At 41.7% G+C, this 25,711-nt stretch overlaps 1 protein-coding gene across 1 annotated transcript in view; it reads right to left on the reverse strand.

The window, feature by feature from the left end:
- The window catches only part of LOC306847267 (retinoic acid receptor beta-like), a gene marked incomplete at both ends in the record, with an annotated part of 157,519 nt that overhangs the window by 57,655 nt on the left and 74,153 nt on the right, over positions 1-25,711 (reverse strand). The window contains one exon of the mRNA XM_079381115.1: positions 191-332. Coding sequence (XP_079237241.1) covers positions 191-332 — 142 coding nt within the window. The remainder of the gene's footprint in view (positions 1-190; positions 333-25,711) is intronic.

The raw sequence follows: 25,711 nt of genomic DNA on the forward strand, positions 1-25,711 counted from the left end.
GAAGATGAATGAAGGTCTTTCAGGGTTGGAACGACATGAGCGTGAGTAAATAATGACAGAATTTTCAGTTTTGGGTGAACTATCCCTTTAAAAGCTTATAGACAGGCGTGTAAAGATGTATCTGTTCACAGGACAAAATCCTTAGCTGGAGCATATGTGTGTGTGTAGGATGAAGGTTTATAACACTCACACTCTTTGGACATCCCCACAGCGAAGCACTTCTGCAGCCGGCAGTATTGACAGCGATTCCGAGTCACCTTGTTGATAATGCAGTTCTTCTCCCTGTGGCATGTGTACACCATGTTCTTCTGGATACTTCTGCGGAAAAAACCCTGTGGAGAGAGATCATCTTAATTTTGCAATCCAGAACTTGTTATGGGTCTCCCCTTTTGAAAATCTGGTTGATAAAGGAAGCTAGATAGGATGCACACCAGCATTCAGCATACAGTGGTTACCAGCACTGCTGGTCTTTTTAACAGCACATGTCTCACAATGTAAAGTATTTTACATTGGCTGTAGCTTTCAATTTATGGTTTTTGAGTATTTCTAATGAACTGGTCTCCATTTGTCTCCATTTCCATTTGACGTGAAGCAGATTAAATTCATGCTGGTCAGACGAAGTCTGAAAGAGACACATATAGGATTACTCAATAAACCCTGTTCTTTGTTACAATTGCTTTGTCTCATGCTTTCAAATCTTTCACGGCTTCCTCTGTCAACCTCTTGGCTGACAATCCTGGATATGAGACAAAATACAGTTGTCACGGTTCATAGAATCACTGTCTCAGCCTGTTTGTCTGTTTTGGTGTGTGTGTGTGGTTGAGTGGGTGTGGCCAGCTCGTGATTACGGGCTGAGCGGCTCCGGCTGTTACTCATCACTGGGGACTATTTAAGATCGGCTAACGCATCTCTCACTGTCAGATCCTCAGAGTTTCACTGTGTTCCTGTGTTGCTTCTCGTTGTTCCTGGAGTGTTCCTGTTTCTGTCCTGTCTTCGGAGGATTCTACAGCTGGACTGGCTGCCCATTGCGTCCCTGCGTCAGTCTCCAATCTACGCTGTGCACGAGCTTCGTGGCTTATTGTGACTCTGTTCTTCCCTATAATAAACTGTGATTATCCACTATTGAATCCTTCAATTGATTTCCCCACCGCCTGTTTCCCCAGCTCCTCTTAACATCACGACTCAACGTGAGCCGCGGCTGCCGACACGAGGGACATACAACGGTGAGCCCAATCTATGTCGAGCTTTTCTCGTAAAATGCTCAGTTTTTTTCTCTGCAGCCGCAGACTTTCCCCACGGAGGAGTCCAAGGTGGCGTTAGTTCTCACCTTGCTGTCTGGAAAGGCAGCTTTATGGGGAATGGCGGTGTGGGAGAATCGTCATTCATTCTGGAGAGATGAAGAGGGTCTTCGATCGCGCGATAGTTGGACGTGAGGCGGTGCGCAGACTGGCTGATCTCCGTCAGGGTGAAAGATCTGTCTCTGATTTCTCCATCGAGTTCCGAACACTGGGGGCCGAGTGCAAGTGGAACGAGGAGGCGCAGTGGGACATGTTCCTGCATGGGTTGGATGACCGAGTTCAGAGGGAGATATCCGTGGTGGAGTTGCCCACGGGCTTGGATGAACTGATTGACTTAGCTCTTCGTGTAGATTCGTGGTTGCAACAACGTAACCAGCGAGCTCTACGTCAACTGTTACCAGTATTTCCCGATGATTCTCCTGTTGAATCTGGACGCACGGTCAACCAATTGTCCAGCAGCAAACCCATGCAGGTTGGTAGAGCTCGGCTTTCCCGGGAGGAGAGAGAGCGTCGACGAGTTAGAGGGTTGTGTTTATACTGTGGTGTGTCGGGGCACTTCTTGGCAGGGTGACCGGTAAAAGCACAAGCCCGACAGTAGGACTGAGGTTACTGTCGGGTGGGGTATCATTCAACCAATCCTCAACCACCACGCTTCTCTCGGTAAGACTGCAATGGGGTGAATCTAACGTGCCCATGGAGTATCTCGACCTGAAGGAAGTGTTCAGTAAGTCCAGAGCTGCTTCTCTTCCTCCTCATCGTCCCTATGACTGTGCCATAGATCTAGTTCCAGGTACTTCTCCGCCTAAGGGCAGGTTATACTCGCTTTCGCTTCCTGAAAGGGAGGCCATGGAGAAATATATTTTCTCCATGGGTTCATTGAACCCTTCATTCGGGTTCATTCGCCCTTCTTCTCCAGCGGGGGCAGGATTTTTCTTTGTCGCGAAGAAGGATGGCTCTCTGCGACCTTGTATTGATTACCGGGGCTTGAACAACATCACGGTAAAGAATATATATCCTTTGCCATTGATGTCTTCTGCGTTCGAGAGGTTGCAGGGAGCATCTGTCTTCATCAAATTAGATTTACGTAACGCCTATCATTTGGTTCGCATAAGGGAGGGAGATGAGTGGAAAACTGCCTTTAATACCCCCAGGGGGCACTTTGAGTATCGGGTCATGCCATTTGGGTTATCCAACTGTCCCGCAGTTTTCCAAGCACTCGTCAATGACGTGATGAGAGACATGGTAGATCAGTTCATATGTTTACCTGGATGACATATTGATTTTTTTCTTCGTCTCTCCAGGAACACGTGCAGCACGTCAGGCGAGTGCTCCAGAGGCTGCTTGAGAATGGGCTTTTTGTCAAGGCGGAGAAGTGCGCGTTTCATGCACAGTCGGTTCCCTTTTTAGGGTACATTGTTTCGGTTGAGGGGGTTCGCATGGACCCTGATAAGGTTAAGGCTGTGGTGGATTGGCCAACCCCTGACTCCCGTAAGGCCCTGCAGAGGTTTCTGGGGTTCGCCAATTTCTACCGACGTTTCATTCGTAATTTCAGCCAAGTAGCCGCTCCTCTGACGACCTTGACCTCCCCCAAGACGACGTTCAGGTGGTCCAGTGCAGCTGAGGTTGCATTTGCCAAACTGAAACGCCGCTTCGTTTTGGCGCCCATTCTTATCGGTCCTGATCCCACACGTCAGTTTGTGGTGGAGGTCGACAGTCAGAGGTGGGGGTAGGCGCGGTGCTGTCACAGCGAGCTTCCTCAGACGATAAAGTGCATCCCTGCGCGTTTTTTCTCTCGCCGATTGTCCTCTGCCGAACGTAACTATGACATTAGTAAAGGAGAGTTGTTGGCGGTGAAGTTAGTGTTGGAGGAATGGCGCTACTGGTTAGAGGGGTCGGGGGTACCTTTTGTCGTTTGGACCGATCATAAGAACTTGGAATACATCAGATCCGCTAAACGTCTCAACTCCAGGCAGGCTCGGTGGGCACTTTTTTTCGGTCGTTTTGATTTTTCACTGTCGTACCGCCCGTGCTCCAAGAACGTCGAACCCCATGCTCTGTCTTGTATTTTTGATTTTTCCGAACGCCCGTCGTCTTCCGAGTGCATACTACCTGAGAGACTTTTCGTCTCTACGCTCACATGGGAGATCGAATCGAAGGTTCGCAGAGCCTTAGAGGGGATCACCCCTCCGCCTGGATGCCCACCGAATCGGTTATTCGTGCCGGAGGGGTTACGGTCCAACGTTATTCAGTGGGGCCATGGTTCCAATGTGGCTTGCCATCCTGGAATTGGACACACTAGGTCCCTTCGAGACCCTAGTCCCACATTGCGCTAGATTTCGTGACAGCCCTCCCGCCCTCCCTGGGCAAGACGGTCGTTTTGACTGTAGTGGACCGATTCTCGAAGGCGGCTCATTTCATCGCCTTACCCAAATTACCGTCTGCTAAGGAGACAGCGGTTACTGTCATTGATCACATCTTTCGCATTCATGGCCTCCCGGTGGACGTGGTTTCCGACAGGGGACCCCAGTTTGTATCCAAATTTTGGAAAGAGTTTTGTCGTTTGCTGGGGGCGACTGTTAGTCTGTCCTCTGGTTTTCACCCTCAGAGCAACGGCCAGACAGAGCGGGCTAACCAGGATCTTGAGAGAGTGTTGCGATGTTTGGTTGCGCAGAATCCCACTTCCTGGTGTCAACAACTCTCGTGGGTTGAGTACACACATAACTCGTTACCAGTGTCATCCACGGGCCTCTCGCCATTTGAGTGTAGTCTAGGGTACCAGCCACCTATTTTTCCTAGTCTGGAATCCGAAGTCGCGGTTCCCTCTGCCCACGCCTTCGTCCAGAGGTGCCGTCGCACCTGGATAAGAGCCGAGAGACTCTTCTCCGGGTGGGAGCGCGCACTAAGGCTCAGGCCGATCGCCACCGGTCGAAGCCTCCCGTATACGTCATTGGTCAAAAAGTGTGGCTTTCTTCTAAGAACATTCCACTCTGTTCTGTCTGTAATAAACTTGCTCCTAAATTCATTGGCCCGTTCCCTGTCACCAAGATCCTTAGTCCGGTGGCAGTCCGCCTTAAACTTCCTCCAGCGTACAGGAGAGTTGTGTTTCATGTTTCAAAAATAAAACCCGTATTTTGTTCACCCCTTAATCCGCCTACCCCGGTTCCTCCACCGCCGCGTCTCGTAGACGGGGAACCAACGTATTCGGTCAATCGTATTCTGGACTCGAGGCGGAGGGGACACGGATTCCAGTATTTGGTGGACTGGGAAGGTTACTGTCCGGAGGAGAGAAGTTGGGTTCCGGCCAGGGTCATACTGGATCACTCCCTTATTGACAATTACAATCTACAGGTAAGGAGGAGGGGTACTGTCACGGTTCATAGAATCACTGTCTCAGCCTGCTTGTCTGTTTTGGTGTGTATGTGTGGTTGAGTGGGTGTGGCCAGCTCGTGATTACGGGCTGAGCGGCTCCAGTTGTTACTCATCACTGGGGACTATTTAAGATCAGCTAATGCATCTCTCACTGTCAGACCCTCAGAGCTTCATGGCTTATTGTGACTCTGTTCTTCCCTATAATAAACTGTGATTATCCGCTATTGAATCCTTCTCTTGATTTCATGACAACAGTATGCACTTATTTTGGATGCAAGACAAAATGGCAATGGGATCTAGTAAAGTGACCAGATCCAACAGGTCATTGTATCACCTCAGAACATCCAGGTTAAACCAGTGGACTGTTTTTATGCTACTTTACTCCACATTTTGGAATTTAAAACTTTTCGACCCCATTGATTATTACTATATGGATAAAAAACACCTAAAAGGTTAATCAAATATCGTCTTTGTGTTTCATAGAGGAAAGAAAAGTATAAATATTCAGATAGGCATGAGGTTGAATAAATGAACTCTACATGCATAATCGCAGAAGATTACAGATTGAAACAACGATTTCAAACATAACTCATATGGCCTAATTAAAATAACTAATTAAAAACGGTTTTGATGATTTTGGCAGAGCAATTTGTAGCAGGTCCCTCTTATTGGTCTTGACACAATAAAATCATAACATAGAGAATTAAATATTAGGAAGTATCTAAGTTTTTAGTGAAAATTAATTTGTTATTGCTCTGTGATCAGTACTATTCAGATGATGATCAGTCATGAGAGTGTTCAAACCCTGTGGTTGATGTGTATGCATGTGTGTGCTTCTACGCAAGACAGAATTTCTATTTGCCTTTCTGATGGGGCCTTGCACGTTCATTAGGGTAGAAAGCATGATGGATAATATATTAAACTCTGGAGAATATCGCTCAAAGATCACTCACTCCGATGCTACAGGGGTCCCCTGCTTTACTTCATATAGAAACACTGACATAATCTCCCATCTCTCTGCATTATTCAGCTGGCTAAGAGATTATTCAGTTATTTATGGTGATGTCAGCTCAAAGCATTCCCATGCATGTATCTGTATCTCATTGATGGATGAGATGATTGGCTGTTTATTGTGATGTTCAGCTGGCGTGCTGAGCCCAAGGCTGCTGTGACTTTACCCCTGTGCAGTCAGTTGGTTTCTAAGGTCAAACAGTCTGTGCGTGTTGCACTGCCCTTGAAACAAAGAAAATGTGGTGGTGAGCATGTATTTGTGTGTATAAGATTTACCTGAGAGACAAAACTGCTCAAGATTTTGGTAACACTTTAGAATAGGGAATACTTATTCACTTTTAACTACGACTTTTTCCTCAATAAATTCCTAATTTGCTGCTTATTAATAGTTAGTAAGGTAGTTGTTACGTTTAGGTATTGGGTAGGATTAGGGATGTAGAATAAAGTAATGTAGAATAAGGCATTAATATGTGCTTAATTAGTACTAATAAATGGCTAATATTCTAGTAATATGCATGCTAATATGCAACTAGTTAAGAGACCCTAAAATAAAGTGTTACCTAGACCTTTTTTTAAAGAAATTAATCTTGAGCCTAAAGTAAATATATACTGACATATATTTCACATATAAGCATGAAGCTCATTATTAGTAGTGTTTGTTAAGGCATGTGTCACTATTTACATGTTTAGTTACAATTTACTGTAATTAAATTACAGTTACTTATGAAAATTGTATTGATTTCTTTACAAAATTGCACTGATACCCCTTTTCTACCAAGGCAGTTCCATTGCTGGTTCGGAGCCAGAGCCTAGTTTCAAACCGGTTCTTTGTCTTTCGACACCCAAAGCACCAGCTCCGAACCAGGAAAAGCGGTTCGTAAGTAGCACCAAAACATTGCTGGGCTAGAAGGAAGAACCGCTTGCGTCAGGGGCTGGGGCGGGGTTACCGTGACCAACAAGATGAGAGAAACTTTGGACCACCATATTTGAAATAGCAGCTAAACATGAACACGTTGGATTCGCCGGGTTTGGATGCCGATGTAGGTTCGCAAAGCCATGAACATCAATAACAACGCAACGTCCGCCATTGTTGATAGTTTGTTTAGGCTTGTTCGGGATGGATCAGCGCAGCGCGGACTGGTCGGTGCGAGGTATCGGGGTGCTGCGGGAGCGACTGGAAATCAGATGGCTCTTTATGCTTTTGGATCGCTGTCGCGGTGCTTTAGTGTGTTGTGTGCCGATCCATCGATCTGTCTGCAATGCCAATGCACCTCGAACAAGTGAAGTGACATGCTGCCAAGTATGGTGACCCATACTCGGAATTCGTGCTCTGCATTTAACCCATCCAACGTGCACACACACAGCAGTGAACACACACACACACCGTGAACACACACCCGGAGCAGTGGGCAGCCATTTATGCTGCGGCGCCCGGGGAGCAGTTGGGGGTTCGGTGCCTTGCTCAAGGGCACCTCAGTCGTGGTATTGAGGGTGGAGAGAGCGATGGACATTCACTCCCCCCACCTACAATCCCTGCCGGCCCGAGACTCGAACCCGCAACCTTTGGATTACGAGTCCAACTCTCTAACCATTAAGCCATGACTTCCCCAGGTGCTCGACAAGTGTTTGGCGCTGCCGCGCTAGTGAAACGAAACATGAAATGTATTCAGTGATGTAAGACCTTGCTCTGTATTGGTTCTCTAGCCTGTGGAAAAGCAACCGGTTCTTAAAGGGCTCGCCAGTCGAATCAACTAAGAACCGGCTATAGCACTGGCTCTGAACTAGCACCTGGTTCCTGCTCGTGGAAAGGGGGTATGATTGCAATTCAAGTGATGAAAGATTTTGAGAAGTCTGACAGTAATCAGTGTTGAGTACTACTGTTAGTTTAACCCTGAAATGTTTCAAAATTATTAACAGTTTGTTACAAATTTAGAAAAGTAATCAAATGTAATTAGTTACATTAATAAAGTAATTGAAATATTTACTCTACTTATTAGATTTTAAATAGAGTTACTTGTAATCTGTAACCTATTACATTTCCAGAGTTATCTTCCCAACGCCGACTATTACTTTTGCTTATATAATTTAAAATTCTAATCTTCCGTATTCAATTAATCTTGGACCACTTGTGCTACATAGTGTACATGAATGATACCTCAAATATAATTCGGGTGGACTCTTTTGACTCGAGCCTATAAACAATTAAGTAGCAATCACCCACAATACCAGAGCAGCCATGAAGCAATGCTGTGGCAACTAAAGCCCTATTCGCACGGGATTAGTATTACCTGGTGACCTCCAGTCATTTGTAATAATTGCAGAGGTTGTCTGTGATCTTAATCCCGTGCGAATCGGCCATGTCTGTAATTTGTAAAGTAAAAATTGCCCCGCAAATGACCTACCATATTTCGCCGAACACCGAGGTCCTGTGATAATATTAGTCCCATGCGAATCGGCATCTCTGTGATTTGACCAGAATTTGGCGGGTCGTATATAATTTTTCAAGGTTTTTGTTTTCTGTGCGCCTTTTTATCCATCTTTCGCAAAGAATGGAGTTGCGTTGGAGTGTTTGATAGTATTTTGGTTGCTGTCATATCGCTACACCATACAATTTGCAGAAAGAGAAAGCTGAAAAGGTTTAATGTGTTACAAATAAATCAAGCATAAAGCTTGAGATATTATTTAAACCTGGTGAAATGTAAATGACATGGGGCACAAAACTATATTAGTTTATTTTTTTTATTTTTTTTTTATTAATTTAATTGGACCATAGAACGGGATTCTCAAAGCCTTGACATCCAGGTATCCGGGAGATAAGTCAGTAATTTCGGGGGGGGAGTAATTTTAAAACCACATATGGTCCCCAGATAATACCAATCCCGTGCGAATAGGGTTTAAGGCTGGGTAAAATATGTTCCCTATCTGTGTCAGTTACTCAACATTATTTCGATGTAGTGACACAAGGGGGTTTCCCTTGTGATCCCCAAACACCTCTGATGGTTGGTACATATGATCACTGATAGAGAATAGCCATACAAAATGTTGCAGTTCTGACTTTCTTCCTTTTTTATTGAGAAACATGCACAAGGAAAGTCCCGACCTAGCTCTTATGCAGGAGCTGTGTGCGGTGTCCGATCTCACCTTATGCCCAATGAAGGTCACAGTGCAGGCACTCGGTTGGGTGATGCCCACTTTAGTGGTTCAGGAATACCATTTATTGCTCAGTCTTGGGAAAATAAGGGTTGCCATTCCTATGTGGGCCTATTTGGTGACACTCTGGAGGACTTTTGCTCAGTAGTTTTCAGTGGTGAAGAAACAGACGGTGACAAGCTTCAGACCACTGAGGTCCTGCACCTCATCTGCACACCGTTGAGGTCCTCCACCTATGGCTGTTGCACTGGCTCTGCACAGCCCTGGCTGGCTGCCCAGCCCCAACGGAAGGCTCCCCACAGGAAGGTGAAGCCTCCTTCACTGCCAGCCTGGTGCTAAGAACCCCAGATGTGCTTTAAAGCATTCCTGGGTCACACACACAATCAGCACAGACTGCACTCACAGTCAGGTAAGTGTGATGCATCACACCTCAGCTGTCACAAACCCATCCCATTGCAGGCTCAGAGCAAGGTATGTGTCTCAAAGCCTTTACATCCACAACCACAAGATCTTCCTGACCTGGTGGCACCTCTGCTCTGCCTCACTGTGATACACCGTGATCCAACACTGGTAAGTCATTCAAACAAAAACGGTTGATCCCTTGGTGCCCCTCATGCAAAGTTTGGGTGTGAGGTTAACGCTTTCCAATCCATCAACCTGGCTCATCAGAAAAATTTGACTCTTCTACGTGATTCAGTGATTCAGTTCACCAGGAGCCCACCCAGGCGAAGACGTGTCTGCCCTGCATACGAAGATCACAGTTTTTCTGGCAAAGGGTGGGATAGAGCTTGTCCCACTTCCCTGTATGGTTTTCCCTGACCGAATCTCGACACATATGCCCTGGCACACAGCTGGTCCCAGGGACTGCACAAATACACATTTCGCCTAGTGGGTCTGATTGCACAGACGCTATGCAAGATCTTGAAGGTTACACCTTACTGGCCCACCCAGACTTGCGTTTTCAGAGGTCATGCACCTCTAGAAAGCCTCACCTTGGCCAATCCCCCTCAGGAACAATCTTCTTTCTCAGGGGCAGGGCACAATCTGGCACCCTCACACAGACCTCTGGAACCTCCACATCTGGCCCACCTAAGTGGGCTATCACCAGCAGTGATAAACACCATCACTCAAGTCAAAGCAATCTCTATGAGGTAGCTGTATGCTTTGAAGTGAGTTGGTGCTCTTCCCAAAGCAAAGACCCACAGAGATGCACTATCAGTATGGTGATTTCTTTTCTGAAAGAAAGGCTGGAGGTGTGGTTATCCCTCTCCACCTTGAAGGTGTATATGACCGCTAAAAGCTGCACATCACCATGCAATCAGAAAGCACAACTGATTTTTAGGTTCCTCAGAGGTGCAATGAGATTCAATCCTCTCATGCCTTATTCCCTTCTTGGGAGCTCTCTTTGGTGCTGGTCTCTTTTTGAGCCCTTCGAGTCAGCCGTGTTCATCTCTATTAAGAGGGTTGGAGACCTACAAGTGCTCTCTGTTAGCGACGTGTGCCTTGAATTCAGCCCCAAATACTCTCATTTTGTCCTGAGAACCTTGGCCAGCTATGTGCCCACCTTTTTAGAAATCAAGTGGTGAACTTGCAAGTACTTCCTCGTGACAAGGCAGACCCAGCCCTATCCTTAGTATGTCCAGTGTGTGCTCGCTCACTTGGAGTGAAAGCATACTCCACTATAGGTTTGTATCTTCCTGGGCACTAGCAAATGTGCCTTTCTACACCCAATAAATTCACAAGACTTTCACAAAATCTGAATTGCTCCATTTTTTTCTTGAGTATTAATGGGTGCAAATAGGTAATTTTCGGGCAACTGGTTGGGAGTTTTCATTGCATTTAGTTCCTTTCCCCTCCCTGATATGATTAATGTACGCTTTTCCATCCATGTGAGTTCTCCATGTCCGGCAAACCCTGGACCCCTTACTATTCTCCAGCACTCATCAGTAGTCAATTTGGGAGAGGAATTTTGCTACCAGCCCATTACTCATGTTATTCCCCTTTTCAGATGAGCCGTTGTCCTTGAGTTAATTGCTTCATATGTGCTGATTCCCTAACAGTACTGTCAATTGATGCATTTTCCACTGTTCAGTTTCTTTGCAGGTAAACTCTCTGTCTTCCTCTGGGCAGAGTATTACTCTACCACCACTCACTGTGGCTGCAGTGCTTCCCCCTTCTCAGGCAGGCCTCCACAGTGTTCTGAAAAAAAGGCAGCTAGAACAACCTCTTGTAAATATGGTATTTTACTGCTCCCCTGTGGTGTTGGGACTATGCCAATTTGTTTGGTGTGGTGGGAGCTGTTACGACATGGCTGTTGTGCATTTGTTATTAGACATGCAGTGGCCTGCCTGCATCTGCACTGCCAAACCTCATAACAGTTCAGCTGGTTATGGCAGTTAGTATAGCGACCCCTAGTGTCACTCCATCGATATAACGTTGAGTCGTGGCCTAATGGTTAGAGAGTCGGACTCATAATCCAAAGGTTGCGGGTTTGAGTCTCGGGCCGGCAGGGATTGTAGGTGGGGGGAGTGAATGTCCAGCGCTCTCTCCACCCTCAATACCACGACTGAGGTGCCCTTGAGCAAGGCACCGAACCCACCCAACTGCTCCCCGGGCGCCGCAGCAGAAATGGCTGCCCACTGCTCCGGGTGTGTGTTCACAGTGTGTGTGTGTTCACGTTCGATGGGTTAAATGCAGAGCACGAATTCCGAGTATGGGTCACCATATTGGCAGTATGTCACTTCATTTCACTTCATAAGTAACATCTTTGGTTACTACTGTATTCTCCTTTCCCTAATGGAGGGAATGAAACCTCCTTCAACAACACTGAACTACCCACTGGGGGCTTCTCACCAAAAAGCCGAACGAGTGGAGCAAGCTGCCTCCTTTTATTGGCATGCAAATTCCACTCCCCAATTCTCATTAGGCTTTCTGAACCATTAGTGTTGTTTGGGGCTCCTAAGGGCAACCTCTAGTGTCATTACATCGACACAACGTCTCACTCCCTCCATCAGGGAATGGAAGTTACAATAGTAACCAAGAAGGTTTTTTTTTCTTTTGATAAATCAAGATCATTTTAAATATCTCAATATAGATTCTTAAAATCCTGGGATGAATCTTTTATTCTATGACAGTATTTTTTTTTTTAGATGTGATGCTGAATCTATGCCACTCAATTTTTTTTTTACTTGATTCTAAAGTCCAAACTGAATTGAATGAGAAAAGGTGTGTACTGTAAAAAAAAAAAAAAAAAAAAAAAGAAAGATTACTACACTAATCCCTCGAGGCTAAAGGGACCCCCCTGCTGTAGAGAAGATGTCAGATTATGTTGAACTGTGTGTCCTGCTTCTTTGATAACTGGCTGCTCACCTGGCTGAAGGTTGCTTCTGTAGACTTTTCTGTTCTCAGATGATTTACAACAGGTGGCATGTAAACGGCACAGATTAATGGACAAGATAATGTCAGATCTGTCTGTGTGTGAGAGGATCTTTGATGATTGTCCAGCTCTCTGTAGTGATATGGAGATAAGTGCTGGTTTACTTCACATGGTTTATCCATCCTTAACAAAAGCGGCTAACAAAAACTGAGTACTATACCGGAGGAGCTCTCTCAATGTAAACTGTGTCTTAACTAGGATCATTATCTTCCATCTTGTTATCTTAATGGGGTACAGATAGTGTGTCTGGGCTTCTCATTTACAGATTAAAAAACGAAAGTGCCGCTCATCAATTATTTACCTCCCACCCCACCCCACCCCACTTCTCTTCTCCATTCCGTCCCGCTTGCTCTGGCGTTTTGTGTTGTCTGAGCATTCAGTACGGGCCCAGGAGAGGATCACCTTTCACTCCTAATCGCACAGACATCTTATCATGGGTAACGAAAATAGAGAGGACACAGGAGACCAGAGAGGGAGAGAGAGACACTGAGAAAAAAGAAAACAGAAGTACACAGAAGGAAACAATAATGTTTGAACATATTTTCATGTTCAATAGAAGATGAAAATATGAGTGGTGCAAAATTCTATCCTGTCAGCAATAACCTGTCCATGGGCTTTTCTGAGTACTAAGTGCCGGCGATGCAGTGTTGCAAAAACCGAAAACTAAATAAAAAAAAAACGAAATTGTTTCAAATTTTTTGTAAATAAGATAATATAAAGATATTGCTGGCCCTAAACTGCAACCTAGTTTATCAACTTTCTAAAGTGTCAAATTAAGTGGAAAAGACAAGTCCAAAAACGCTTAAAATAGCTGGATCGCTGTGCCTGCACACTCACTCACAGCTCTTTCAAAAAGACTCTCAGCGTCTCGCAGCGATCATTTTCATACCACGGATGCTAAACATTCTTGCAAACTGTCTAAACTGAATTATACATGTCATGCAGACTTTCATATAAAGAGTTTAACAGCAAATTAGTAATTCAGAGAACAAATTTTATTTTTGAACATGAGAAATTTACAGAGGTCCGGACCTCGGTGACCTCATTGCTGGCTACGGGTCTGACTACAGTGTAAGAAAAAAATCCTGGTACTGGTAATTTTCTGTCAGGACATTTTCTGTTAAGTTCATGTACATTTTCTTTAACCCTTAAACGCAACACAATACAATTTAAAATATAAACGCCTGCAAAATGCAAAACAAAAACATTCCTGTCATTTTGAGTACTTTCAAAATATTTTGGCAATGCAAGGCTGATCAGGCCCCCTTGCTGCTCTGGGCCCCTCCCTCTCTCTGGACCCTTAGGGGCCATTCACACAGAACGCGTCTTTGTGTCTAAAAACGCAAAGGAATGTTTTTTAAAAAGCGCAGTGTAGAATGCAAGTGTAGAACGGTTTTGAGACGCGCTTTTGAGACGTGATGCAATAACGACAATGGAATAACAGCATAATGGAAATAGGCAAACAGCAGAATTGATAGATATGAATTTTCACATGGAAAATAATCGCTTGAAGAAATGTTATATAATTCAGGGTATCCGGACACAGCCACTATGAGCGCTTCCTCCGCCATGTTGCCGTCAAATAAAACAGCTGTCTTACCAACTTGCTACTGCAGGGCTTGCAAAATCGCTAGCCCGACGTCCCGGGGCCATTGTGTTTTCCAGTCGGGCTACCAAAATGTATCACTGCCCTGCCCGACAGGCTATCTTAAATGCAGGGCTCCTGCGGGTCCTTAAAAAACTCTCAATTTACTTGTATAAAATTTAAGGCCATAAAAAGTTTTAAATATGTTAAATATTAAGAAAAGTGTTAATTACAAATTCAAGAGGTCTACATTTGGGAACAGAAAGACAAGAATCGCGATACAGCTGGATTAAACATCAAAAGGCAATGCTGTCATTGAATAAATATGAGCGCTGCACATTTCAAAGTCAAACCACGGCGCAGATGTCTTTGTGAATGTGTCTCTGAAGGGAACCGTCTGTCCTCAGAAACATGTCGTTGGCATTTTCATTTAATCTTGCCTATAATGCCTGATAAATCAGCGTTTATGAGCGCAGTGCTGCTTTGTGTACAACCATTAATATTTATGTTTTAAATTAATATAATAATATGTTTTACCTGTCCCTTTTCATAAAAATGGTTTAAAAGCTGAAATGCCACTTTATAAGATTTTTTTTGTGTGTGTGAAAACTTGTATCTAAACTGTAAATCATGTCATTTTATGGCCTAAAATGTTACCATAGACATTGTCCAACCCCACTCATACAATGTTCATTTTACTTGTGCAGCTCTTAAAAAAGGTTCATAAATTGCCTTAAATTGATTTTTTTAAATTCTGCAGATACCCTGTAAATAGTTAAATAAAATTCTTTCATTGATATTTGTGTATTGAACATGTTTTTGATTGACATTTAGACTTATCTGATTTTCTATATTTAAAAAATATATATATTTTTTTTATTTGGGCTTGTTAAATTAATTTCCGGGGCTACCAAAATCTGAAGAGTACCTGCCTGAAGGGTTACCAGGGATTTTGAAATTTTGTACTGTAAACAGAAGCTTGCAACGTTTGCCCCGCCTCCGAGTTCTTCTGATTGGTCCACTGCTTTGGAACTGACATTGATGAGCAGCGCTGCGTGTAAAATTAGAAATTATTTTAACTTGACATGGCGTCTTAAAATCACGGCTCTCATGTGCGAGGCACTTCAAAACCCTTCCAAGAACATAAAACCACAAAAGATAGAGTAAGAACTGGATAGCTGTAGTCGAACAGAACCATTTTAATGGCCTAATAGACTAGAGACTGTAGGTTACACCTCCCTTGTGCTCAACATCTCTTGCTGAGCACAAGGGAGGTCTCTAAGCAGCAAAGCACTGAGCTCTTATCTCATTCTTGGAGATGGTGAGCAACACAGATGGCTTGAGTAATTCTACACCCCTCACAGCTCTTAAAAAAATGCTAATGCACTGTGGCAGCCTCGTGTGCCAGTTTATAAGCATAAGATAACTGTCTCATTTTAACTTGTCAACATTTAATCTTAACTGAGAAATCAATTTAGTCTCCTTAGCTATAAAAAAGTAACCTCTTAGTAGTAACATTTCCCTTGTTTCCATAAATGAGCATTAGCCTGATTAAATGGCAGGTCTACAGGGGTCTAAACCTCACATCCTAGGCAGGAGATATCAGTGACAGACCCTAAAGACCTCCAGTGTCCCTCACTGTAAGAAAGGTTCACAAACAGCCCCGTCAGACCGAATTACACAGCAACCAGAACCAAAATCTCTGGACGTTTTAAAGAAGCCATTTACTGCTGAAGTTCAGGGAACAATGGCGTAACATGAAACCACTTGATACTGTGTCCGTACAGCTGGATGACATGGCATTAAAGTTTGATGAAACTGAAGCAGATCGGTGGGAAAGCCTGGGTCGTAAGTGTGTGTAAGGCTTGGCACTTTACAAAGAGAGATATGGATCTGAAACAGTGCCAAATGTCTGGTCTCACATACACAGGCATGATCACACAAACAGTCAGCCACACGATCATTATCATTACTGACAAATAACTATCACGTAAAATTACAGGGCATGATCTATATAATATTCAAAGCTAATTCACTGTATCAGTCTGACAAACAAGTTCAAACAAGACAGACTTGTAAGTAAGGATAATGTAAACTCACACCAATTATTACACGGATGTTTTAAAATCTTACCAGCATATTTTCTTAAAGTATTCTTAAAGTATTCTTAAATAAACAAAATAATCCAAATAATCCAACAATATACAAAACAACTGTATACAAAGTGAAAGTAGCATAAATACTGTAATTCTCTGATTTTATTTTACATGTATTTAAAAATGAGCTGCAAGATGCAAAGAACCAATTATATTGGTAAGAAACAAGAAATGTGTGTGTGATGCAAGGGGCGTGAACGTATAGTGCTAGTAGCGGGTATGCTATGATTGACCAATCAGAATCAGGTATTCCAGAGAACTATAATTGTGACTTTGTGACACTGGCCTAATTTTGGCCTGCTTTCCCTTTAATTGGACAGGAAATAGGAATCAAAGGGAAATTACCTGAGCTGGATTCGGATTTAAGTGAACTTAATGCATGACACATGCATGCACATACCTGCTGAGCCACCTCTCAAATAAATATTTGTGATTTAATAATCTTATAATAGCCCACCTGTCATCAACCCACATTTCTTCAAGTTCTCCTTTTACTCTCAGATTACATGAGATGAAACATAATGGATCTCCAAAACAAAACCAGAGGGAGCACCTCAAATAAAGACATGCACTCCACAAATCTGTGATGAAGAAAGTGTCTAGGGAGGAGCTACACTCTCGAATCTAATCTTTCAACCTACATGTTATTTCTTTATTCATCAGCGTGAGCTGTTTCTCTCTCAAATCTACAGCAAATAGTATGTTAATTGAGCTACTTCTCTCATCCCATTGCAAAAAAGAAGTTTATTAGTATAAAAATATTAATATTAATATTAAAAATAAGTATATTTTTAGTCTTCATTTTATGTACTTATCAGAGATTATACTGTACATATTTACAAATGTCAAAAATAAAATGTACTTGCAAATATATATTTTTTTAACAATCAGTTGGACACATTTTGCCAAGCAATTGCAAAAAATTGTAGATTGTTTATAATTTGAAGCAGTGTGTAAGCAGAGTTCATTTACTTTGAAATAAGTTATTTAAATCCCATCCTTTTGCAGTTTATTAATCATTACTTTTATGACAACAGGACTATATCATAACTGTAATTTTACTTTAATTAATTGTGTACACTTTAGCGGGATTTCGAAGACAATAGAAGTAAATATAAAAATTGCAAAGAGATGTTCCCAAGTCTTGAGTGGGACAAAAACACTCTTAATTTAACCTAATAACTTAATCACAATTAACATGAAATTAAGCGCCCAGAAAACTTCACATTTAGTTTGCACTTACGTTGCAAGTATATTCTTTCCAAGTGCATCCCTTCCATACAAGTAATCTTTTTAAAAAGTATGCTAGACTGCTTTTCCCCCCGAATGTTTGTGGACAGTAATATAAAAGAGCTCACACCTCATGCCCAAAACACAAACCTTTTCAAACAAATAGGATTACAGGGATAATCAAATGTATCTATTTTCAAGTGTCAGTTGCTGATGCAGGAGGACACCTCTGGTGTCTCTAAAACCAATCCTTATTTCAGACTCACTTTCTTTGATGGTCAAGTGAAGCTGTGGAAGTTCAAAGACGGTGACTTCTTCTATATCTGTTCTCTGAGTCTCTAAGATATGGAGACCTCAGCTCTAGAAAGTTTCCTGTCCCAGAATCAGAGATGGGGCATCCAGAAACTATGCACTTCTCACATCTTAAATAAAGAGATTAATCCTGCAATGCCTCAGGTACATTCCAAATTGAATACTAAACCACTATGCTGTTTTGTAGTATAAATAGTGAGAGTTCACACTGAAAATTCAAAGAAAAAGTGTACTTCAAATACCTGCATGATATGCTTATTTAAACAAACTGTTATATTCTGGATACTTTTTGCACTCAGTGTTTGCAGCTTTCATAAAGAGACTTAATAGTTGTATTGTGTGAGATTTGTATGGTGACGCAGACATAATATTTGTTCCACTCAATTATGTCGTAATAACCAGAGATGGAAAGTAACGAATTACATTTACTCGCGTTACTGTAATTGAGTAGCTTTTTTGTGTACTTCTACTTTTTAAAGTAATTTTCAAAATTTTTAATTTTACTTTCACTTAAGTATATTTTGTTTGAAGTATTGTACTTCGCTACATTTTAAAACATATTCATTACTCAGTAAAAAAAAAAAAACATCGCTCCCTGGAAACTACTGCAGGAAATAATGGGCAGGAGAACAAACTGGCGCTAAAATCAGAAGAAAGATGCAGACGGACAGACAGGCGTTAGTGGTGCAGACACAGCTGAAAACCAAACCCCATCGTATTCTGCTGAAGTTGAACTCGAAGGAAATGAAATGAACCCCTGGCCATGTTTATGCTCTATTATGCAGTGTAAGCTGTGTTTGCCTAGGGAGACCAAACTAGCAGCTTATAAAATCTCGACATCAACTCTTCACAAGCATGTAGAGGTAAATACTTGCTTTGGCAGTGCTTTGGCAGTTTAGCAAAAGGTTTTGCACAAATTAGCCAAAAAGACAGTGGTGCAGGGTGTGCGATATCGTCTGCGATAATATCGTAATTGTTGTTTTAACGATGTGCGATTTGACATTATCAGTATTTAGCCAAAAACCAGTATTTAGTGTGTGAAGTCTAGAAGAAAAAAAAAAGTTTTTTTATGGAAAAGGCAGATTGCTAAATTACGCCCCGCTCAGATGACAGCTGCGTCACGCTTTCAGGAGGGAGCGCCAAATTCAAATAAACTATATTCCGCTTTTCTGAGACTTTTTTCCGTGGACGGTCTCATTCTGTTTGTAAAACTGTATGCTACAGCACCGCGTTGTTTTTTTACCACCAAGATGCTGTTTTTGAGCGTAATTTATTCCATAACGGATGGAAACAATAACTCTCCCGAAGAAATTAAATGTAAACAAAGGAATATTCATCCTTATTACAACGTTATTGTTTCGCTGGACTAAAAGTGCTCGCTGGGATGTTGTTGTGTGGAACCTTACCTCTCTAACTAAACTGGGATTTCAGCAGTGGGACGTGTTTGTGGCTCGTTATTACAATGAATCTGGTACGTAGTGCTTTTTTATTAAGCATGTTTTGATGTGTACTGCTTACACAAATGTAGCAAATACATTCCTTATAAGCTTTCCATCGGAAAACAGCGATCTGTCGTCGATGCTTGAGGCTTAGACCTTCAGAATGATATATAGTTTGTCAAGATTAACTTTGTCCCGTTTCATTTATTCTATTAGAAAACAATGACACATGCAAACAAAGAGCGTTCAGTGCGCCGTCACTCTGGCAAACGTTAACAGTTAAATGTATTTTAATGTAATAGTTTTAATTGTAGCGGCATGTTTATTAGGATTAATCTCCAATCTATCTACAATATAGTAGTGATGGGAAGTTCGGATCATTTTACCGACTCGGACCTTTGAGTCTTCATTCAAAAAAATGAACAGACCATTTTTATTTCTAGGAAAATGCTTATTACACATATTTTGATCATTTTATGATAATTCTTAAATATGATCCAACATACAAAAAATAGTTTTACTTTATAGTAGCCTATTTGATATGTACTGATCCGGCAAGTGGTCACGCGACAAAAGAACGAACGACTCAAACCCGAGACTCGATATAGACGAACTAATCAATTCTCTTTCCGGCTCAGGCTGCATTGGTTAAGCGTATGGGGCTGTCACGTGATGAACGAACGACTCAAACCCGAGACTCGATATAGACGAACTAATCAATTCTCTTTCCGGCTCAGGCTGCATTGGTTAAGCGTATGGGGCTGTCACGTGATGAACGAACGACTCAAACCCGAGACTCGATCAAGAACTAATCAATTCTCTTTCCGGCTCAGGCTGCATTGGTTAAGCGTATGGGGCTGTCACGTGATGAACGAACGACTCAAACCCGAGACTCGATATAGACGAACTAATCAATTCTCTTTCCGGCTCACGCTGCATTAGTTAAGCGTATGGGGCTGTCACGTGATGAACGAACGACTCAAACCCGAGACTCGATATAGACGAACTAATCAATTCTCTTTCCGGCTCAGGCTGTGTTGGTTAAGCGTATGGGGCTGTCACGTGATGAACGAACGACTCAAACCCGAGACTCGATATAGACAAACTAATCAATTCTCTTTCCGGCTCAGGCTGCATTGGTTAAGCGTATGGGGCTGTCACGTGATGAACGAACGACTCAAACCCGAGACTCGATATAGACGAACTAATCAATTCTCTTTCCGGCTCACGCTGCATTAGTTAAGCGTATGGGGCTGTCACGTGATGAACGAACGACTCAAACTCGAGACTCGATATAGACGAACTAATCAATTCTCTTTCCGGCTCAGGCTGTGTTGGTTAAGCGTATGGGGCTGTCACGTGATGAACGAACGCCTCAAGCCCGAGACTCGATATAGACGAACTAATCAATTCTCTTTCCGGCTCATGCTGCATTGGTTAAGCGTATGGGGCTGTCACGTGAAGAACGAACGACTCAAACCCGAGACTCGATATAGACAAACTAATCAATTCTCTTTCCGGCTCAGGCTGCATTGGTTAAGCGTATGGGGCTGTCACGTGATGAACGAACGACTCAAACCCGAGACTCGATATAGACAAACTAATCAATTCTCTTTCCGGCTCAGGCTGCATTGGTTAAGCGTATGGGGCTGTCACGTGAAGAACGAACGACTCAAACCCAAGAATGCTGTGCAATGCGCATGCGTGACTGAACGAATCACTCCCCGAGACGACTCGTTCTTCCCGAGTCACATTAAAGATTCGTTCAAAATGAACGAATCGTTCAAGAACGACCCATCACTACAATATAGTTGTTACGGGGTTGACGAGACGTGATGATCCATTCGCAAGGCTTTATTAGCAAACATGGTCGTGATACAGGCAGGGTCAGACAGGGGCAAACAGGTATGGCAAGGGCAAGACACAAGAGCAATCCTAGAGCAAGCGTGGGTCGACGATCGGCGTACAATATCCAGACAGGGCAAGGCAGAGAGAATCATCCAGGAACATGGGCAGGAATCAAAAAACAGTAAAACTAACTAGGAAAACAGGGAAACGCTTTGTAATGTAGCTAGGCTAGACAATACTCGGCAGTGAGCAAGAGCAAGTCCCAGGCTTAAATAGTGAGTGGGTGATGGTGAAATGATAATCAGGTGTGGGCGAGATAGTGAACAGCTGTGCATGTCGTCAGTGCATTGGGTTGTGGGAAATGGAGTCCAATGTGTTGTGAGTGAAAAAGTCAATGTGGTGAACGGGTGACCTCTAGTGGTGGTCATATATTTACAGACCTAAAGGCCACTTCTGCATTGGGGATCAGTGAATCTTGTTGACATTGATTTAATTTGATTCGGTTACAGTCCTACAGTATCTTATTATTCTAACTGAATTTATTGATTAAATGTCAGTATTTGACATAAAAGATGATGCATCTAATAGGCATAAATAATAGACATAATAAAGGTAAAAATTGCTGCTGATATCAATTTAAGGAGGCAAATATAGTTTGGTGCTAATTTCACTCTGTGGGAACAATAACATGCACTCTTTACACTTATAGAAGAAGGACGCTGCTATTGATGCTTTCATTACATGACATACTTGAGGCTCTTAATTGAATAAGGTAATGCATAAATTCTCCACGCACATTAGCTCATGAAGGTCAAGGAGAACAGTGTATAAAATTCCTTAAAGTATATTAAAGTGTAATGCAGAATTTTAATGGCCACATCAATAAGATAATTAAAAGTGCAAGCATTATAATGCAGACTGTGCTTCTATGATGAGGCAAAAATTGTGAACAACATTCTCCTGAAAGCTGCACAGTTTAAGTTACACTGCAATTTAAAAAAAAATGCTGTTTGCTGGTTGGTATTACAAATCAATTAAAAGGCATATTTCTCTGAACTATACAATTCCTTGTGAAAAAGATGTTTAAATGTTTAGTGGATTGTACTGTTGTTTAACAACATGCCAATTGAAAAAAAGCAACAGCAAACTTTTAGTAAACAAAAACTCCATAAACTCCATTTTGAAAGTTGTTACTTTGACTTCATTCAATATTACGGAGTTATCATACTTTTCACTTTAAAATGCTGATCCAAGTAATTAGTAAATGCTTTTGAAGGGTTTGGTAATACTTGCGTCATTACTAGTTGGTTACCATGACCCTCACTTTAGAATTAATTATAAATTATGCATTATTCACATTAATTATGAACCTGTGTGCAGTACCTCTTAGTTGTTCTCCGGGAGATATGAAAAAAATAGTAGTTACTGATTAGCTATTGGTGAACTACCACTTTCAACTGAGCGCTATAACTTATTACTAGTATTACTTAATAATACTTACTAATTCAGTAATTTCTTGTTAGTTAATAGTAGTTACTAGAATGTTAAAAGCGCATTAGTCATTTGTAGTTACTGATTAATGATGGAACTATTCTAAAGTGTTACCAAGACTGTTTATATGGTAAGCTTTTGTTGTTGTGTTTGAGCACCACACCACCAGATTAAAATATATCTTAATGTCATTTCTACTGAAATCTGTTTGTCATGTATTTGGAATAGGGCTGAACGATATATCGTTATCGTATCTATATCGAGATATGAACTTTCAAGATATTACTATCGAAAAAAGCAACGATATAGACGATATAGATTTCCCCTCTCCGCGCTCGCCCCGCCCTGCATACAACTCTGGCAGTCGCACAACGAACATCAGTTTTACGAGTGCCCTTGAATGCACCGCTGAGGTCCCTATTCGACCGCACACTTGTATGGTATAGCTCTGGAAATTCAGACACACAGAGAATCAGCTGTTCATCCATTTTGAGTTCGGCGCTTGTTTGGATGCCCCGTTTCTATTGGCCGCGCGGGGAAACGTCACAAAGCGCAGCGGCAAAAGTTGAACTATTTAGAACTTTGACCGCGGCGCGCGCGCAAGCTCGCCGCTGGTGCGCTCCGCTGCGCGTGCGCTTTGGTCGGCGCAGCAACTAACCGCCCTCGCGCAGCGCAAGCCATTGAAATGAATGGGTTTCATAGCGCAGCGCATGCCGCGTCCTGTGTGAAAGGGCCTTTACGCCGTACGAGTCGACGTCCACCAGTGAGTTCTTAAAAATAAAACTACACTTTCCAAATTTTTTTGTATTATGATGTTTTTATTTTTCTGAGAAATGCTTGGTTTTCACCGAACCCGTAGTCATATCGTATCGTATCGATATCGAGATATCTGGCATGAAAATCGAGATATGAAATTTTGTCCATATCGTTCAGCCCTAATTTGGAATTATACATTTGTAATGATGAAGTTGCAATTTAGTACATTTAACATATATTAGCTTTACATGTAATATTGACACACACAATATTGCAAAATTGCAAACATGTATTTTACATGTGCTTTAGTACGCTAGTCAACATACTAACAACATACTTGTTTTATTAAAACATAATGACTTTAAAATGTACTTTAATTTAAAAACTATTTTAACAGTATTGCAAAGTGCACTTTTCAAAGGTATACTTAAAGCGTGGCCTTTTATTTCAGTAATATTATATTACCTGCAAGTACTTTTCAACTACAAGTGTACATTCAATACAATTAAGCACACTCCTTTTTCATAAGAGATTAGAAAAAAACATTTGATTTTGTTTTGTCAATGCATTTCAAAATGATCTGAAAACATGGAAATAAAGGTACATTTAAAGGTAATCATTAATTCAAAGTAGTTTGAAAGTAGGGCTGTGAAAAAAAAAATCCTCACAATTATGATATGGCCTTGTAGTCATAAAAGCAATGATTAATAAACGGCAAAGGCTGTGATTTAATTGAATGAACATGGAATCTGCCGTTTCAAAGTGAATGAGCTGTGCTCTCTTCTCTCTTCTGTGTTTTCAGTATGTACTCAATCCACACAAACTCCAGAAGATATGTTTTGCTTTAAAACCACAGTATGGTTTGCCTATAATTTGGACTGTGAACACAATGCACATCCAGGTAAAAGAAAGAGATGCCAGCAATTCATCCTCGATTCAAAGTGTTAATCTCTCAAAGTTTTTGAAAACTTGTGAGGGACAGCAAGTTTAACGCAAGAGAAAGACAGAGGACACATGTCAGAAAGATGCCAATGTCAAAAAGGATTACAGAGTCAAAGCAACCAGACCGCAGCAAGTCTGGCGCCTTTACTTGGCTTTGCTTGAGATGTGTCTTTTCTGTATGCATATGCATACACGTATGCTCAGCCATATGTTTCCTCACTATGTTACCAATTCAAATCAGATCTCCAACCCAATATCAAACAAAGCATGCTCATGGCAAATGATGCAAATGAGCAGAAGAGAGCCACATGCATCAATTGTGTCTTTGGGCTCACAATCTTCTTGGCTTTATGTATGTGAATCACCAGGCACAGAATTAGAAATCAGATACATTATGGGCCAAAAATATGAGTAGTTAAAAGTAATTAAAAAATAATAGACACAATTTGCCACAATAAGAACAGTTTACAGCAAGAACACTTAGTTGACTTACTGAGCAGTCAAAATGACAAAAATGCACATCCCTCTTTAAAAAAAAAGACACTTATATTGAAAAGACATGCTTGCATGTGCAGTGCTTCATAAAACAGAAGTGCATGGTATATTTAACACTTCTGTTATTTATTTAAAACAGTAACCTTGGAGAGTTACATTATATCTTATTGTCTATATATTCGCTGCAGGCTTCAAATCTAGTGCATCCACTCCATTATGTAGTAGTGTGTCTGTGATATTCACATGTGGTTATATTTCTGTGCCTTTATGACTGTATATCCAGACCACACCAGCATCCAAATGCAACAAATGAAAGTTTCCCATGTCAGAAACACATTCATACATGGCACAATTACCTTTCTTTCTTTTTTTGACAGCAGTAAAACATTGCTCTTTACATATACTTGAAATGCGTGTGGTTCTGACACTTTTTTCCCCATGAGGAAAACGGTTTATAAATCATACTAAATAAAATATATATTTTTAAATGTAAAAATGCAGTGTTTTCTATGAGGTTTTAGGGGTAGGGTTACAGGATACAGTTAGTACAGTATAAAATCATTTTGACTATGGAAAGCCATAAAACATAAAAACCTAACATATATATGTGGGTGTGATTTTATACCCTGTGGCTATAGAGCACCCTTGACTGCCTATTATTCCATGAAGTTCATCCTCAGAACAAGTTCCTTACAATGGCGCAGTGCCCAGAGGGACATATACTGTATATGACACTGAAAGATCCTATAATCGTTATTCTAATCCTTTGAAGCTGTTAATGTCACCCATTCAAAGTCAATATGGCCTAGATATGCTATTTATCTTCTCCTTCTTTCTTGTCACATGGCACAGAATGACTGTGAATATGGCTATGTAGTCTAATAAGTCTAATAACTGCTTACATTAATAATTTTCTCAAGTAACTAACAATTATTTTGATAAATCTATATCTACTGATTATCCGCTTGTCCTACTGAAGCATCCTGGGTAGCCAGTCCATCACAGGATCAAGTCACCCTTATTTATGTAGTGCTTTATAAAATACAGATGCATCAATGCAGCTTTACAGTGTTAAACAGGAAAATAAATATGCAATCCTGCTTCAAAGCAGTTCAACAATCTGCTTTAAATGAGCTCAACAGTCAATTTTCCAGTAAAAGTCAGTTTACAAATGGTCATGATCAGATTACAGT

Source organism: Barbus barbus (genome assembly GCF_936440315.1).
Source record: "Barbus barbus genome assembly, chromosome: 27".
NCBI classification, from domain to species: Eukaryota; Metazoa; Chordata; class Actinopteri; order Cypriniformes; family Cyprinidae; genus Barbus; species Barbus barbus.